Raw genomic sequence first — 15155 nt, 5'->3', positions numbered from 1 at the left:
CCTCAGGGGCTATTCCCCCCAGGTCCCATGCTGCAGATGAGGACACCCGAGTAAGTAAGGCAAAGGGGGGCTCCCCAGGCACATACAGCCCGCATAGAGTGGCAGCCGGTCACGGTCAGTGGGAGATGCTGTGATCAAAGGCCACAGCAAGTGCTAAGGAAGCAAAGTGGGGTTTCCCAGGGGCTCAGCCTCGGAGGTGCCAGGAACTAATTTCATGAGGAGGTAACTTCTGATTGGATAGGGCATGACAAGTGGAAGTCTGCCAGGCAGACGAGAGAGTGAGATGGGAGAGCACAGGCAAAACAGAAAATTCCGTGTGCCTGCAAAAAGGGGGCAGCCAGAGTTGTGGGAGTACAGAGAGATGATCACATATGGCCAAGAAAGAACAAGTACAGACCAACTCTCAGAGCCGTGCTTCCACAGCTGGGGCTTGCTGCGCCCAAGAGAACCTGGTCCTCTCCTAGTCCAGATGTTCATTCATGCGGTCAGCAAATATCTTGCAGGGCTGATGTAAAAACATGAGTAAAAAAGGAGATTTGGAAAAAGTTGGCCTGTCTGGGCCTAAATAAGACAGGCCATCAAAATGACGTGGATTCTGACAGTGCCCTCGTACTGGCATCTGACAAGCCCACACTGGGGGAAAAAAAAAGAAGAGAAATACAAGTTTTACTAATTAAACTATGAATTCCTTGAGAGTTAAGAACATGGGTGTCCATCTCCCTAGCACCTAGCACAGGGCCTGGCATGTACCAGACATTCAATAAGAATTAGATACAGGATCAAGTAAGTAGATTGGCCAAATGGATCAAATGCAGTGGCAAGGGTACCCCAGAGGGGAGAGGAATAGGAGGTGCTAGTCAGTAAGTGATGTGAAATTTTAGAAACTCAGGAAGAAGCTATTAGTTGCTAAATACAGGCAAAATTGATGAACCCATTCAGTTAAGCTGGTGTTTAAGTTTCAACTCAGGGGGAGAAAAAAAGGAAATAAAAGCTCAGTACTAATATTTTCCAGTAAGAACTATAAGAAAGAGAAAAAATACCCCCATTTTACTTTCCCCAACTCAAATATTTTGATACTCTATGGATAGAAGGAAAGAAGGAAGGAAGGAAGGAAGGAAGGGTGGATGGATGGAGGGGTGGATGGATGGAGGGGTGGATGGATGGGTCTTTGGATGGGTGAATGGATGGGTGGATGGATGGATGATTAGGCAAACTGATGGAGGAGTAACAAGTCAAATGAAGTGATGGGTGAACAGGTGAATTTATGAACAGGGGCCCCAAAGATTTCTGAAAAGGATCAGCTATTTCTTTACTTGTCTGGACTTACCCTGGCCATCTTGGATCACCCAGTAGAAACACACTGCAGAAAAAAATGTTCAGTTACATCCCTGGTAAGGTATACTCGCTTACATCCAGGACAGGAGATGAGTTCTGGGAGAGGGGCAAAAAAGTAGAGTCAGAGCAATATGGCAGATTATACATAAGGCCTAGACACAGGGCTTTTTAACACACAACACCAAGGTATGTGCCAATACCACTTATGCCAAAATGAACTACATTTGACGTCATGGCCTGCACTTACCATCTGGGTACTCTGGACATGACCATCCTAGTAGGGGCCAGCCCTACAGACCTCCTCACTAGTCCTACTTTCCTGCCCTCCTCACAAGCTATTCTATCACAGGCCCAGCCCTGTTCTGGTTCTGAGAACCTGGGTGCCTTCCTGCTGCTCCCACTCCTCATTCCCCAGCTCTGAGAGCCCAGCTCCTGTTACTGCCTAAGTTCCAGGGTTTCAGTTTAGCCCAGGGCATAGATCCAGCCACTAAGGTTCCCACACAGCAGAACAACTTTAAGGATCTCACAGCTAGAGCTTCGAGCAAGCTCTCCCCAGAGAAAGCAAGGTCTCCCTGCCTGCTCATCAAGGAGGTATTTTTCTCTTACTACTGCCAATACCAATCAGTCTGCCCCATGGGGCTCAGAGAGTTTTCGCTGGGCCTTCTCCATCCAGCCATGTTGCATGCACTGCACATGTGTATCTCTCACCTGTGAACATGAACATCTTGTCCTACCCCCCCGTTCCCTAGAGAAATGTAACTGTCTCCAACACTTTCCTCAGCATAGGGGGTACCGGGACTATATAAGCATCATGGAGACAAGAGTGCTCTCTGGGCCACCTCAAGAGCATGAAACCCACTGCATGCAAGGAGATGAGGCTCCTGAGTAGGGCCAGGTGCCTGTACCCAGGCATGAGGGCCACCTGGAAAGCAGTGGCTATGGTAGCGAATGCAGCACGACCACCACAATCTTCTCGGCCCCATATCATCAAAATGATACAATGGCAGTTGCAGTCAGACCAACCAAAGTCTAAATACCAGGTTTATCAACCAGTGACCTTGGTTGGGCCAGTCAGTTAATCTCACTTAGCTCCTCTGTGCTCCAGTTTCTTCAGATGTAAAATCGGAAGGGAAAAGAAGAGTTGCCTTGAGGTTTAAATTCTGTAATACTTGAGAATGCACCTGATCCTCCACAAATGTTGACTGAATTAAAAAGATTTCTCGTATCCCATTCAGGGCAAGGCCAGGACCTCAATTATCAACTCTCCCGGGTGATCAAAGTCAGAGTCGGAGAGGTCGAGCGAAAATATGGCCATAAGTTCTTCGCCCCTGCATCCATGCTCGTCCAATCCTAACCATTAAAAGGTGGAGTCTATCCTCCACCCTTGGAAGCTAGGCAGCCTTCGTGACCTGCTCTGGCCAACAGAGCACAGCAGAAGTGAGACTGCACAAGTTCCAAGCCTAGACCTCAAGTGGCTTTGTATGATTCTGCTCTGCTCTCAGAACTCCAAGATTGTCCACATGGACAACCCCAGGTTAGATCTGCTGTAAGATGAGAGACCAGCCAGACCAATGCCTTGGTTGTCTCAGGGGCTCACTCATAAACCAGTTAGACCCAACTGACTCGCCAGCCGAACACAGACACAGGAGTGAACACAACCGAGGTTAGCCAAGCCCAGCCAAGCCTAGCCAAGCCCTGAAGAACCACCCGGAGAGTCCCAGTCCAAATTGCTGACCTATAGAATCATCAATAAAATACAGTTTTTGTTAACCACTAATTCTTGAGTGTCTCATAATGCAGCAAAAGCTAACTGATCTGTCCTGCAAAAATCAAAATCTACAACATCATGCAAAGTAATAATTCAATACTCTTTCTCCCCTACCCCTCCTTTAACCTCCCCACTGAAGAAACTCTCCCCAGCCTTCACAGAGCCATCTCCTAGATAGTCTCTTGCCTATCAAGAACAGTGGCCAGAGGTGAAGAAAAATGCTCTTCCCTGGGGAATCAGGTGACTGTCCCTCCCTTCCCCTTGGCTCGTCCCGGGGAGACCCTCCTCATCTACCCTGGATTCAGAAATGCTGCTCTATTTGTTGAAAATGATTCCCACAAGGCTTCTAAGCCACTGGCAGCAGATGCCCAAACATCAGTCTCATGAGCATCATGAAAAAAGAGAAATAACTGAAGACATCAGACAAGGCCTCATAGCAAATCCTCCACTGCCCCTGGCCTTAAATGCCAAAGTCCTCATCTTGGTGCTCACGGCCCCTCCCAAGCTGGACTTACCTCTCTCTAGTCTCATCTTCCACTTCACCTGCCGCACACCCTGTGTCCTTGCCAGGGCAACTATCTCTGCTGTCTTCTGAATATCCAACCTCTGCCTAACTCTGTTCCCTCTCCGCTCCTTTTCAGATAAACTCCTATTCATCCTTTCAAACCTGTTTGAATGTTCTACCTCAGAGAAGCAGGGTTGATTTCCCTCAGGATGAGTTAATTATTCCCTCTTCTGGGTTCCCACAGCACCCTGAACATCCTTCTAGGATGACAAATATCACATTGCATTTTAACTATCTGTTCATATGTCTGCATACAAAAATAATCCACAATTGGCACTAAAGGATACTGCATGATTTTTAGCAGATTGGACAATTATACTCCTTTTGGGTTTGGGTATCCTGTGCGTATTCCTTGCACTCACAGCCACTGAAAGTGGTAAAAAGTCATCTGGAAGCTTTCAGGGTGATGAGAAAAAAAGCCAGCCAGGATAATAAAGAATCAGGTCCAATCCAGAGCAGGGGTGTGGTGCTTGGGAAAGGCTGTGAACTGGGAGATGTGGCTTCCAGGCCCAGGGCTGGCATTATCTGTGTAACCTCAGGTAAGTGACCCCTTTCCCCCTGAACCTTACTTTCTACATCCTTAAAATTAAGGGAATGGGAATAGCAGGGAATTGTGAATTATCCAACCCTCTTCCTCTGCTTCCTGCACCCAAGTATCAGAAGTATTCCCCTGGGCAAGACTGGATGGGGCAGAGAGCCAAACAGTGACCTGCCTATCACCTTTGTGAGCAAGTCAGGGGACAGGTTTATGGCTTAGGAGAGGCATACATCTCAAAGCTCATCCCACTGAAGAGGGGCAGCTGCGGCGAACAGCAGAGCTGGAGCACCATGGCAGTGATACGAGCAGGTCCCAGGGAGGCTGTGAGGCCCAGAGTGGACACAGAGGACATGGGCTCTCTTTGGGTCACAACATCTTTTTTTTTTTAAGATTTATTTATGTTGGGGGGGTGCACACATAAGTGGGAGGGGCAGAGGGAGGAGAGAGACTCTCAAGCAGCCTCTGTGCTCAGCACGGAGCCTGACATGGGGCTCAGTCTCACAACCCTGAGATCACGACCTGAGCTGAAACCAAGAGTTGGAAGCTTAACCAGCTGCACCGTCCAGGTGCCCCGGGTCACAGCATCTTTGTCCAGAAATTCTTATCTTCCGTCAGAATGTCCCTAACCCCCAACAAGCTGTGTTAACTTTGAGCTTTTGTTTCAAGAGGGTTCCCCATTCTTCAACATGAATACCAAAAACAGTGGGTTTTTTTTAATTTTTAAATTTTTTATTTTTTATTAGGCTCCATACCCAGTGTGGAGCCCAATGCGGGGCTTGAACTCACAACCCTGAGATTAAGACCTGAGCTGAGATCAAGAGTCAACTCAACTGACTGAGCCACCCAAGTGCCCCCAAAGTTTTATTTGGGACAACTGGAATACGTGAACCCGTAGGGCTGCAGATGTATATATAAAATAACCAAGCATCTGCTTATGATAGTTAATGCTTCATATTTAATACTTAGTTATTAATACATATTTAAATCACATATTACATAAAATATTTATATACACTTCCCTTTCTCTGTTTGGATTATTCAGATGATAGCCTTACGCTTTTATTTCATACACAAGAATATCAATTCTGAGCAATGTAGAGCCAGGATCCAAAGGCCACACACAACCATCCCTATAGGAAGTGGGGCTTCTGCCTCCCAAATGAAGGAGTCACAGGCACCAGAGTTCTCCTGGGGACCTAGGGGACTGAGAGAGAAGCTCTGAAAGCCCAGGGTATTCAGTCTGCCTGTCATAAGAGTGAGCACTCTGGTCCCTGGGAGGTGTGGGGCAGATGATTCTCTTACCACCAGTCCCCGCACCAGACCTCTATGTGTGTTATTTCATTCAATCGTCAAATCACCTCTGAGAAGCAGGCATTATCCCCATTTCATAGCTGGGGAGACTGGGGCTCTAAGAAATTGCCACCTGGCAAAGATCATACAAAACAGGGGCAGAGCTATGCCTGGAATCCAAGTCTCTCTAGTTCTAAAATCCAGCCCTTTCCATTATGCTATAGCTCTCTAATTCAAGTGTAAACAAATCAATTAATTTGATAATTTTATTATAAGTAAAATATTCCACAATAATGATCAGACTCTAACTTTGGATTATGGGATCCAGAAGGAAGGACCTGGGAGCCAGCCCCATCTGTGCTTCAAGTTTTAAGAAATATGATCTTTGAGGAAAGGTAGGTGAAGAAGATTTTTCCACCTGGTACTAAATCTGGGGATAGTTTCATATTATAGAACCAGTGATTCTCAAACTTTGTTACATATTTGAATCCAATGGGGCACTTTAAACATCCTGATCTCCAGTCCATATCAATTAAATTGAAGTTTTAGGAGGTGGAATCCAGGCATAAGTAGTTGTTAAAATTCCCCAGGTGATTACAATATACAACCATGTTTGAGAACCAGCACCTTAGAGCATCCCCTGCCCCTGTACCTGAGCCTGATAGCTCTTTCCCCATACCATGCAGCTGAGAAGGCCTGGATCACCCAGTTTTAAAGAGGCTCCTCAAAGTTAGGAAACATACTGAATGCAGCTGTGATGTATCTCCCCTATGGCAGGGAAGGGAAGAGGGCAGATTCCTGACAGACAGCAGGGTGTCCCGATACCTGGGTACCCTGGGGATTGGTGGTGAGTTGGAGGACACATCCTGCCTCTCCTAACTCCCAGCTCCACTGAAGGACCCACAGTCTAAGGGCTTGGGAGGCTGCCTGAGCTTTGGCACTACAACCACTGCTGCTGGGGCCTAGAGTGTGCTGAGCTCAGGACTTAGTGGGGCAGCAAAGGAGGGGGGGTCAAGACTGGGTAGTCCACCCTTAGACATGGGAAAGCAGCGCCAAGGCAACCTGGGGACCAGGGGCCTAGGCTGGGAGAGAAATCCCAAGGAGGTTTAAGAAAGCTAGCATTGGGTCAGCTCAGCCCACCAGGTAGGGACCCATAAACGCCAGACACAGAAGCCTGAGCCCGGTGCTACGCAGCCAACCAAGGGTTAAGAAGTCCTTCATTCTACAGCTCCTGTCCATGACTCCAAGGAACTTTACAGCTGGGGCCCAAGCTCTGACACCCACGGGGCAGTGGCATCCTCGGAAGCAGCCTGACACGCTCCCTGCCAGGTCTCACCTGTAGAACCAAAGCTGGACAGACCTAGCTTTTTGCATGTAGCCAGATCCCTCACCATAGAGATGGTGACATGGAGGCTCAGAGAGAGGGAGGGACTTAGCTGAAAGCCACGGAGCCCTTATAAAATATAGGTACTACCTCGAACCACTGAGCAGTCCCTGATTACCTACCTCTGTAACCACGAGTAAGACATTCTACCTCCTCATGCCTCTGTCAGTCACTAGGCAGGGAGGAAAAAAAAAAAAAAACCCTCTGGTGGTAGCCTCTGGCATGTTGGCCATCCTCACTACCCATTCCTGCCCTCCCACCCAAGGGTAGCCCAGGGTACTAGGCACCAGCTAAGCCCCCCACCACACAAGCCCCTGCAGCCTTCCTCTAGCCCGTAACTCAAAGCAGCACCCCCGTCTAGAAACACATTGCACCCATTCCCGAGATGCCTAGTCCCTGCTAGAAAGACAGACTTCGATCCTACAGGGACTGCTGCTCCTGCCCCTGGCTGCCAGCAGGCTTACCCGTGGCCCTGCTGCCCTGTGATGAGAGCAACACCTAGGAGAGAAGTCAGAAGAGCGACAGGTGAGACCACCACAGGTCCCAGAGGACCGCGCTCACCAAGTGCCCGGGCACACCCACCCTGCGTGCTGCAGCCAACTGGGCTGCAGGGCCTAACCCTTGGGGAACTGGGTCCTGGATGGGGTAAGGGGAGCACCCTGGGTCCTCTCCTTTCTCTGATGCATCCTCAGCCAGGGCTGCATTTCTCCAGCTCACCTGAGACGCTCCTGCAAGAAAAGGTTGGTTGACTCCTCCTGTTCCTGTTTATCTCGAAGGCTCTGCAGCAATTTCCCAAACTGAACAGCAAGAGGGAGACCTCAAAGAGGCGACTCTCTTCCTAGCTGCATCTCCTTCCTAATCCTCTGGGTGCCTTGGAATAGAAGCTCAGAAGGAAGAAAACGAGATTTTCAACTTTCAGGAACTAGCTCTGCCGCCCTCTGCACGGCTCAGGAGGCCATCACTCTCAGCCTTTTAGGACTCGATCCAAAAATCCTTCAGCCCTCCATGTTCCCCAAAATGACAGTGCTCATGTATGGCTGGAATCTGCCCCGATCCGGTAGCTCATTTAAATAGAGCTCATCACAACAACAGTGTTGGTGGAGAAGTGAGTAGCTGCAGGGCCCTGGGGACCCCCTGTTTATACGTAGGAAGAATGATGCAATCTGGGTATCAAAATAGCAATCCAGAACGGAATAACAGGCTCACGCAGCAGCGGTGCCTGCACACCCAGAGCTCAAGTTGACACACTCTGTCAGCCCCACACTGCTGCAGCACGCAGATGCCAGGCACACGCTCTCACCGCATCATTTTAAAAATCAGCAGGAGCCCGAGATAGCCCTCCGTGCCCCCGGCACAGAAGGAGGGTGTGTGGGGGGGAGACCTTCGACAGACATTAAAATCTATCTCCTACACACTCACCTGCTCCTGCCACTTCACCTGAAGTCCTTATTCTGTGACGTCACAATCAGTTGCCATAGTGACCAATTGTCCGTCACAAGTGGAGGATTAGGGCTTCGGATGGGGAAGACACACGTTTATGATGCACAAAGGTCCTGGAGGTGTCCCTTGGCAGCTAACTCTACCCTCCCCGCCCCCACCCTGGGGAGATACAGTTGAACCCAAGCAGGGAGAGAAAAGGGAAGGAAAAGCAGGGTCGAGTTGGAGGGAAGACATTAGGAGCAGGCAAAACTACAAGTACAGGAGAATTGTAAAAGCACAGAGCACAGGAAAATTGCAAAAGCATGGGTGGGGAATGGCAGGGAATGCGCTTGGAAAGACTGGCAGGAGAGTAAGCTCCCTGAAGGGCCCTGAACGCTAAGCTAAGGAGCTTGACCTTTACCCTAAAAGCAGAGGCTCTGGAGAGGGACAGAGCTGGGCTTTATGATTATCTTGATGCACAGGGGACTCCCGGGGAGTCAGGGAGAAGGTTTGTCCTGTTTAGCAGTAGTGGGATCCCAAACAAGGGTAGCACTGGAAAGAAAGGGACAGAAGAGTTGTTTCAAAGAGAACCAATAGGGCGTGAGCAAAATAGGATGTGGGAGGGAGTGGTGTGTGAAGAATAAGGAGTCAAATGGAGGGGCTGTCAGAACCAGAGGTAAGAGTGGGGAGAGGGGGGGAGAGTGGTTGCCAAACCCCGTCTCACACGTGCCCTACTTTCTCTGGCATCCATAGCCTCTTTAGGTCAGGCTGCATCCTGCTTTGCTGGACCAGTGATTCACCAATCTGGAGGGTCTGTTAGAAATCCGGAACCTACCAAATCCAAATCTCTCAGGTGTGGGTGTGGGACCAAGAATCTATATTTTTGGCAAGTTACCCCAGTGATTCTTAGGCATTCAGACTGGCACTGGCTCAAGGACCAGTAAGCTGGAAGCAATGGCCAGGACAACTGCAGGGACCGCACAGCAGGGCTTTCTGCATCCAGTCTTGTCTCCTCCAGTCATTCTTCTCACTAAGCCCGAATAACTTTCCAAAAATACAGATCTGATTGTATTCCACTGACCAAAAATATCCAGTGTCTCCCCACTGCCTACAGAATAGCTGAAATTGGTCATGACCCTTCACAATGTGTCCCCAAATTTCCCTTCCAGAGTTCCCACTTCCCTCCTTCGAACAATCCTAGATTGCGACCAAAATTAACTCCTTCCTTTTCCTCCTGCCTTGCCTCCATATGCCTCAGCCTAATACTATTCCCTCCCTGCAGTTCCCTTCCAGAGTCTGGCCCTGTCTGGCTCCTACACAGATATTCCTACTTGATGCCACTCACAGGTTCAAATCCATCCAATTTCCCCAGGCCGAGCCTAAACCAGGGGTCAAAAAACCACAGCTTGCCCGCTTTTATAAATAAAGTTTTACTGGAACACAGTCATGCCCATCAATTCCCGAATTATCTGTGCTGCAGTGGTGGCACTGAGTAGTGGTAACAGTGCCTGTAGGACCTACAAAGCCAAAAATATTTACTATCTAGCCCTTTACAGACAAAGTTTGCTGGTCCCTGGCCTAAAGCAATGGCTACTTCAATTGTTCTAGCCTCACCCTCGGGGGTTCAATCCTGGTAATGGGGATCCTGCTTATTTCCAAGTCTACCTCCATCCCTGTGTGCTCAAGTTCTGATAACTGGGTCATGCCTGAGCCAACCTCCCATTTGGGGTAGGACGTTAAGATGAAGCTCTAAAGTTAGTTTGGAGTCAGATCAGGAAGAGCCTTGAAGGCCACGCTAAGTGTCTGTTCTGAACCGGAAGCAATTGAGGGCCTCTTAGGTAGCTAGAGCTGCAGACCCACAACAGAAAAGAGTGATCAGGGTTGAAGCTAGAGGATTTGAGAGCATAACGCACAGAGGCAAGAGGTAAAGTGAGGTTAGGCAAGGGGATCCAGAGAGTGTGGGGCAGGGCCAGGTGGCCCATCTGAGCCGGAGTCAGAATACGGGCATGAAAGCTAAGGGATAGGCTGAGGCAGGAGATGGTGGTCCACAGCTTTCAGAGCTCATGTTCATAGGACCACCAGACTGCGAAACAAGCTTTCGGGGCCGAGAAAGAGCCCATAGCCGAATGCAGGGGGCACAGGTAGGATGGAACTAGGCTCATCTCATCTGATAGACTGGCACCTCTATTTCTTTCACTTCAAATCTCAAGAGTCAATCCAAGGACTGCACTGACATACTCCATGCAAAACCACTGTCCCCATTTCCAACTGGGTCTGGACAGAGAGACAATGGGAGAACCAAGGGCAGCAGCCTACTCTAGGTCTGCAGTTCCTACTGGCCCTCAAGTCCAGGCAAGCCCCGGGTTGGCAGGCAAAGGAGCTGAATTTTTTTTCAGGCTCTGTAATAACTATGGCATTCAGCAGCCTCTCAGAAGGCTTTCTGGAATCCTGATGCTCCCTTTATGTAGTAAGGGATTAGAGATAATCTCCAAGGCTCTTTCCTGCTCTCTAGCCTCCACAGCAGTCAACCATGACTGGTCCCCCTTGAATGAGAGAGTTCCAGTAGACAAGGGGCCCCTCCAAGACCCTGTCCATCAATCACGGCTACCTTGAACTGAGGGAAGCCTCAGCAAATCTACTCTAGCTATATCCTTCCGAGCAGTGCTGGCAGCAGCTAGCACATCCCCCAGAACGCAGCCTGCCTCCTTCCCCGTACCAGGGGATTTGTTCTCCCAGTAACAGGTACCATTCTGAGGTGCCAGTGCTACTCCCGGGGCCCTAGAGAGCCAATTAAGGCGAGGAAACTGTTCATGAACTAAAAAGCCATTGGGCTGATAGGGCTTGGGAGCTCCAGCTTCTGCACCTGCTGCACACCCAGCTCAGTCCAGCTCAACTGCTAGTCTTCTACCTAGGAGACTTGAGTCACTGCCCACAACAGACCCCACAATGGTTGGACACACCGTTCAGCACCTGGACTGAGCAAATAGCAGTCACCTTGCCTTCCAGGCTCCTATAGCTGAGATCTCACCCACCCCCCTGCCTCCCACCCTCACCTCAGGCCATTAGAGCCCCTCCACCTGAGCTCTCATTAAGATCATCATTTCTTTCTCTGACTCTGAGGTTGTAGCATCTTGCATCAGTTCCCTCACTTTGGATCTTCCCAAAGTCCCAAGGCCTGCCCACTGAGGGACAGAGATTGCTCCCCCTTTCAGCATCTGTAGTTTACAAGAGACATGCTGTCACCCATCATTAGCTTCAGGAAGCATGAGGCCATGGTGGTTGTTTGGTGTTCTTAGAGCTCTTCAAGTCCAGCCCTGAAAGCCAGAGAAGACCTGGGATTGCCCAGTCAATTAGTGCTGGAGTCCAGACTGAGCTCCAAGGGCCGTGACTTCCAGACCAGGGTTCTGCCCACATCTTGCACATCACTCACATCGATAACAGGAACAGTATCTACTAAACAAGTAGATTCTAAAACTTTAATATCAGAATCAAGGTCTGTCAGCTAGGATTTGTCTTTCAGTAGATTTGAAAAGGAAAAATAATGACCCTTTTATTTACCTGAGGAAGTAAAACAACAACTAGAGCTAGGGGAGTCCTGAGAATTTTGAAGACAAATGCAGCACATAGTAAACGTCAGTTTCAGGCAGCCAGGTCCCTTCAGAGCTTGCTACATTAAAGTATCACTTTGCCACTCAGTGGCCAACTTCTCCAATAGAGTTTGACCTGGGACCATTTTCAATTAGGCTGAAAAGCAAATAATCCCACGTATATTGGCTCTGGTTGGCTGAGTACACCCATTTCCCATATCCAGCCTTTCTGCACAGAGCCCGCAGTTCCAGTGGTCCCGCTGCATGGCTAAGCCATTGTGTGCTCAGCACACGGCTGCCTTCACTCTGATCCCCATCACTGGCTTTTGAAGACCTTGCCCAGCTGGTCTCCTCAGAGGCGGAGACCTAACACAGACACATTTCCTAGTGCGACAGAGTTGCTGGGGAAAAATCTCCACGAGGCTGTGACCGCATTAAAGATGTGCACCTGAGGACTCGGGCTGCAGTGCTGGTTCTTTCCTCAAAGATTCTCCATGGAGTCTCCCCATCCATTCAGTGATTCCAGATGAAATCTTCCTCTGAGCAGAGTGCTCACAGTGCTGATCGCGAGCTTTGAAGACAGGTTTGACCTGACCTGGCACTTAACAGTTGTTTTAGACCAGAGACATGATATATTCACAATACCCAGGGTTTTCATCTGTAAAATGGGAATAATACCTAATTATAGGGTTGTTGTAAGATTTTAAAAAAGATGATACAGGCACAAGCACCCAGTACAGTGTCTGCCAACCAGCAGGTGCTTGATAAATATGTTTGCCCCTTGCAAACAGAAACAGAAAGGGCAGCGTCACAAGTAGAACAGTCTGCCTCCCATGTAAGAACCATGGGAGATCTCTGCGATTTCACTGATTCAATCATTTGTTCGATAAATATTCACTGAAACCCCCATCCTGTGTCAGGTTCTGTGTTGGGCTGGGAGGTGGTAAAGATGAAAGACCCAGTCCAGTTAAATCAGATGCCTCCCCTCGTGCCAGGTACCAGCGCAGAAGTGCAGGTCTGGGGAGGCTCCCCTGAGGGATCAGAGTTGAAAACCAGCTGGACAGCCCCCGAGCCCAGGCACCCAGCCTATTCTACACAGTAATGCTCGGCTTGGCCGAGCAACCAGCAGGCCTAGATTTATGGAAGTGGACTTACCACCATGCACTGTTGGCCCATCTGGCTAGAGGCACTGAGGCTAGCTTTTTCAGCTTCTATCCATCTCCTCTCTAGCTGCTCCCATATTTTACTTTTGAAAACACCAGACTGGCAGAAATAGGATAAGCCTTTTGGCAAGTCTGGGCCCCTACTCTGCTGGATAAAGTGGCAGTGCTAAAAGCTCTTTCCAAAGAACCAGACTCCCAAAGCCTGGCTTCTCAAATTGTGGACCAGAAATCAAGTTCAGGTCTTGGGTCTCCCACTAGACTTACCAGAGATAGACGATAGTTCTCCTTTTCATGAGACAGCTCATTTGGGTACCATTCTTTCAGTTCTTCCAAAAACATTGAGTAAGCAACGGATATCTACCAGTCCTGGTCCATGGAGAACCTCCTAGAGGTATTGCTTCTTTGCTTGAACTTTACAATCTTCTCTTCACATCCATACCACACCATATTATTATCATCTGTCTGGTTATCTGCCCTTCAACAGAACAGGAGTTCCTTGAAGGCAAGGGCCCTGTCTTTTCATCTCTGTACCCTAAATGCCAAAGAGCCTGGTACACAGAAGTCAAATACCTGTGAAGAAGACAGACATACACAGACAAACCAACTAACACCCGCACAGCATAGAGTCCTAAAATCTCCAAGTAGTCATGGAAGCTGATTCTACTCTTCACCCATAAATGCAAATATGGAAGGTAACAATGGCCTGGCCAGACCATAGGATATACTAGAGAATATAAGATGCCACATATTTAAGAAATTGCCTCTCTTGTTGCAAATCAGGCATATTCACGTCTGACCAATTTTTTTTTCCACTTCAGTTTTAAAAGTTCCAAATAATAGTATTTTCTCATGTTTCTCGGCTTCTTACTATCTCCTATGAGCAGTACAGAATGTTCTACATATACATGAGCATTTAATCTTCCTAACAATCCTATAAGGTAATTACTACTATCACCATCCCCGTGTTCTAGGCGAGACAACTTGCCCAAGATGCACAACTAGTAAGTGGCAGGCAGATTAGAACTCACACTCTGATGCCCAGACATATTAACACCAAAGCTTAGGTTTTTATTTTCCATTTTACTTGGAATAACTTGGCGAATAAACACAATGATTCTAATAACTGTCATTAGTATGACTTGGTTTACTGACTTTAGAGCCATACAAAGCCTTGACACATGCATAATTAGTTCATGTTAAAAAACCTAAATGAGATCAAAGACTTAAACATAAGAGTTAAACTATAAAACACTTAGAAAATACAGGGGGAAAGCTTCACGACAATGAATTTGGCAATAATTTCATGGCTAGGACACCAAAAGCACAGGCAATGGAAGCAAAAATAGACAAATTGGACTCAGCAAAATTAAAAACTTTTGCACATCAAAGAACGCTATTAATAGAATAAAAAGACAACCCCTGGAATGGGAGAAAATATTTATAAATCATATAGCTGATAAGGGTCTAGTACCCATAATATATTTTAAAAAACTCCTACAACTCAACAACAACAAAACCCCAATTAAAAGGTGGGCAAGACTGAAACTCTATACCATTATACAACAACTCTCCATCCCCACCCCCCCGTTACCCCCCATCCCCAGCCACCCACCGTGCTTCTTTCTGTCTCTATGATTTTGACTACTCATGCGAACAGAATCATAGACTATTTGTCTTTTTGTAACTGGCTTATTTTATTTAGCATAGTGTTTTCAAGGTTCATTCACGTTGTAGCATGTGTCAGAATTTTCTCCCTTATTAAGGCTAAATAATATTCCACTGTATGTATATACCACATTTTGTTTATCCATTCATCTGTCAATGGACACTTGGATTGCTTCCACCTTTGGCCATGCAAATAATGTGGCTAGGGACACAGGTGTACAAATATCTCTTTGAGTTCCTGCTCTTAATTCTTTAATTCTCCCTGGATATACCCAGAAGTAGAATTGCTAGATCATATGATAATTTTATTTTTTAATTTTTTGAGGAATGGCCGTACTGTTTTCCACAGAGGCTGTACCATTTTATATCAACACCACCAACAGTGTACAGGATTCCAATTTCTCCACATTCTTGCCAACACTTGTATTTTCTGTTCTTTTT

General features: G+C 47.8%; 1 protein-coding gene across 5 annotated transcripts in view; it reads right to left on the bottom strand.

Annotated features, from left to right (window-relative positions):
* The window catches only part of TRIM66 (tripartite motif containing 66), a 42663-nt gene extending 34237 nt beyond the window's left edge, over positions 1–8426 (bottom strand). For 3 of the 5 annotated variants that reach the window (XR_012375365.1, XM_025894350.2, XM_073882961.1), the window contains exons 1-2: positions 7598–8260; positions 1328–1431 (exon numbers count right to left, since the gene is read on the bottom strand). Coding sequence is in view for 4 of the 5 variants with exons in the window: in XM_025894350.2 (XP_025750135.2) it covers positions 1328–1336 (9 nt within the window). In the remaining variant the exon portion in view is untranslated. Of the gene's footprint in view, positions 1–1327; positions 1432–7597; positions 8267–8299 lie in introns of those variants that run through there. The other 2 variants (XM_073882960.1, XM_073882959.1) reach the window with 2 other exon arrangements.
* Positions 8427–15155: the final 6729 nt, after the last annotated feature.

The sequence above is a fragment of the Callorhinus ursinus genome, unplaced genomic scaffold, assembly GCF_003265705.2.
Source record: "Callorhinus ursinus isolate GAN/ISIS: 27379988/994484 unplaced genomic scaffold, GSC_fseal_2.0 scaffold49, whole genome shotgun sequence".
NCBI lineage: Eukaryota > Metazoa > Chordata > Mammalia > Carnivora > Otariidae > Callorhinus > Callorhinus ursinus.
This window is presented reverse-complemented; position numbering and strand designations above follow the sequence as displayed.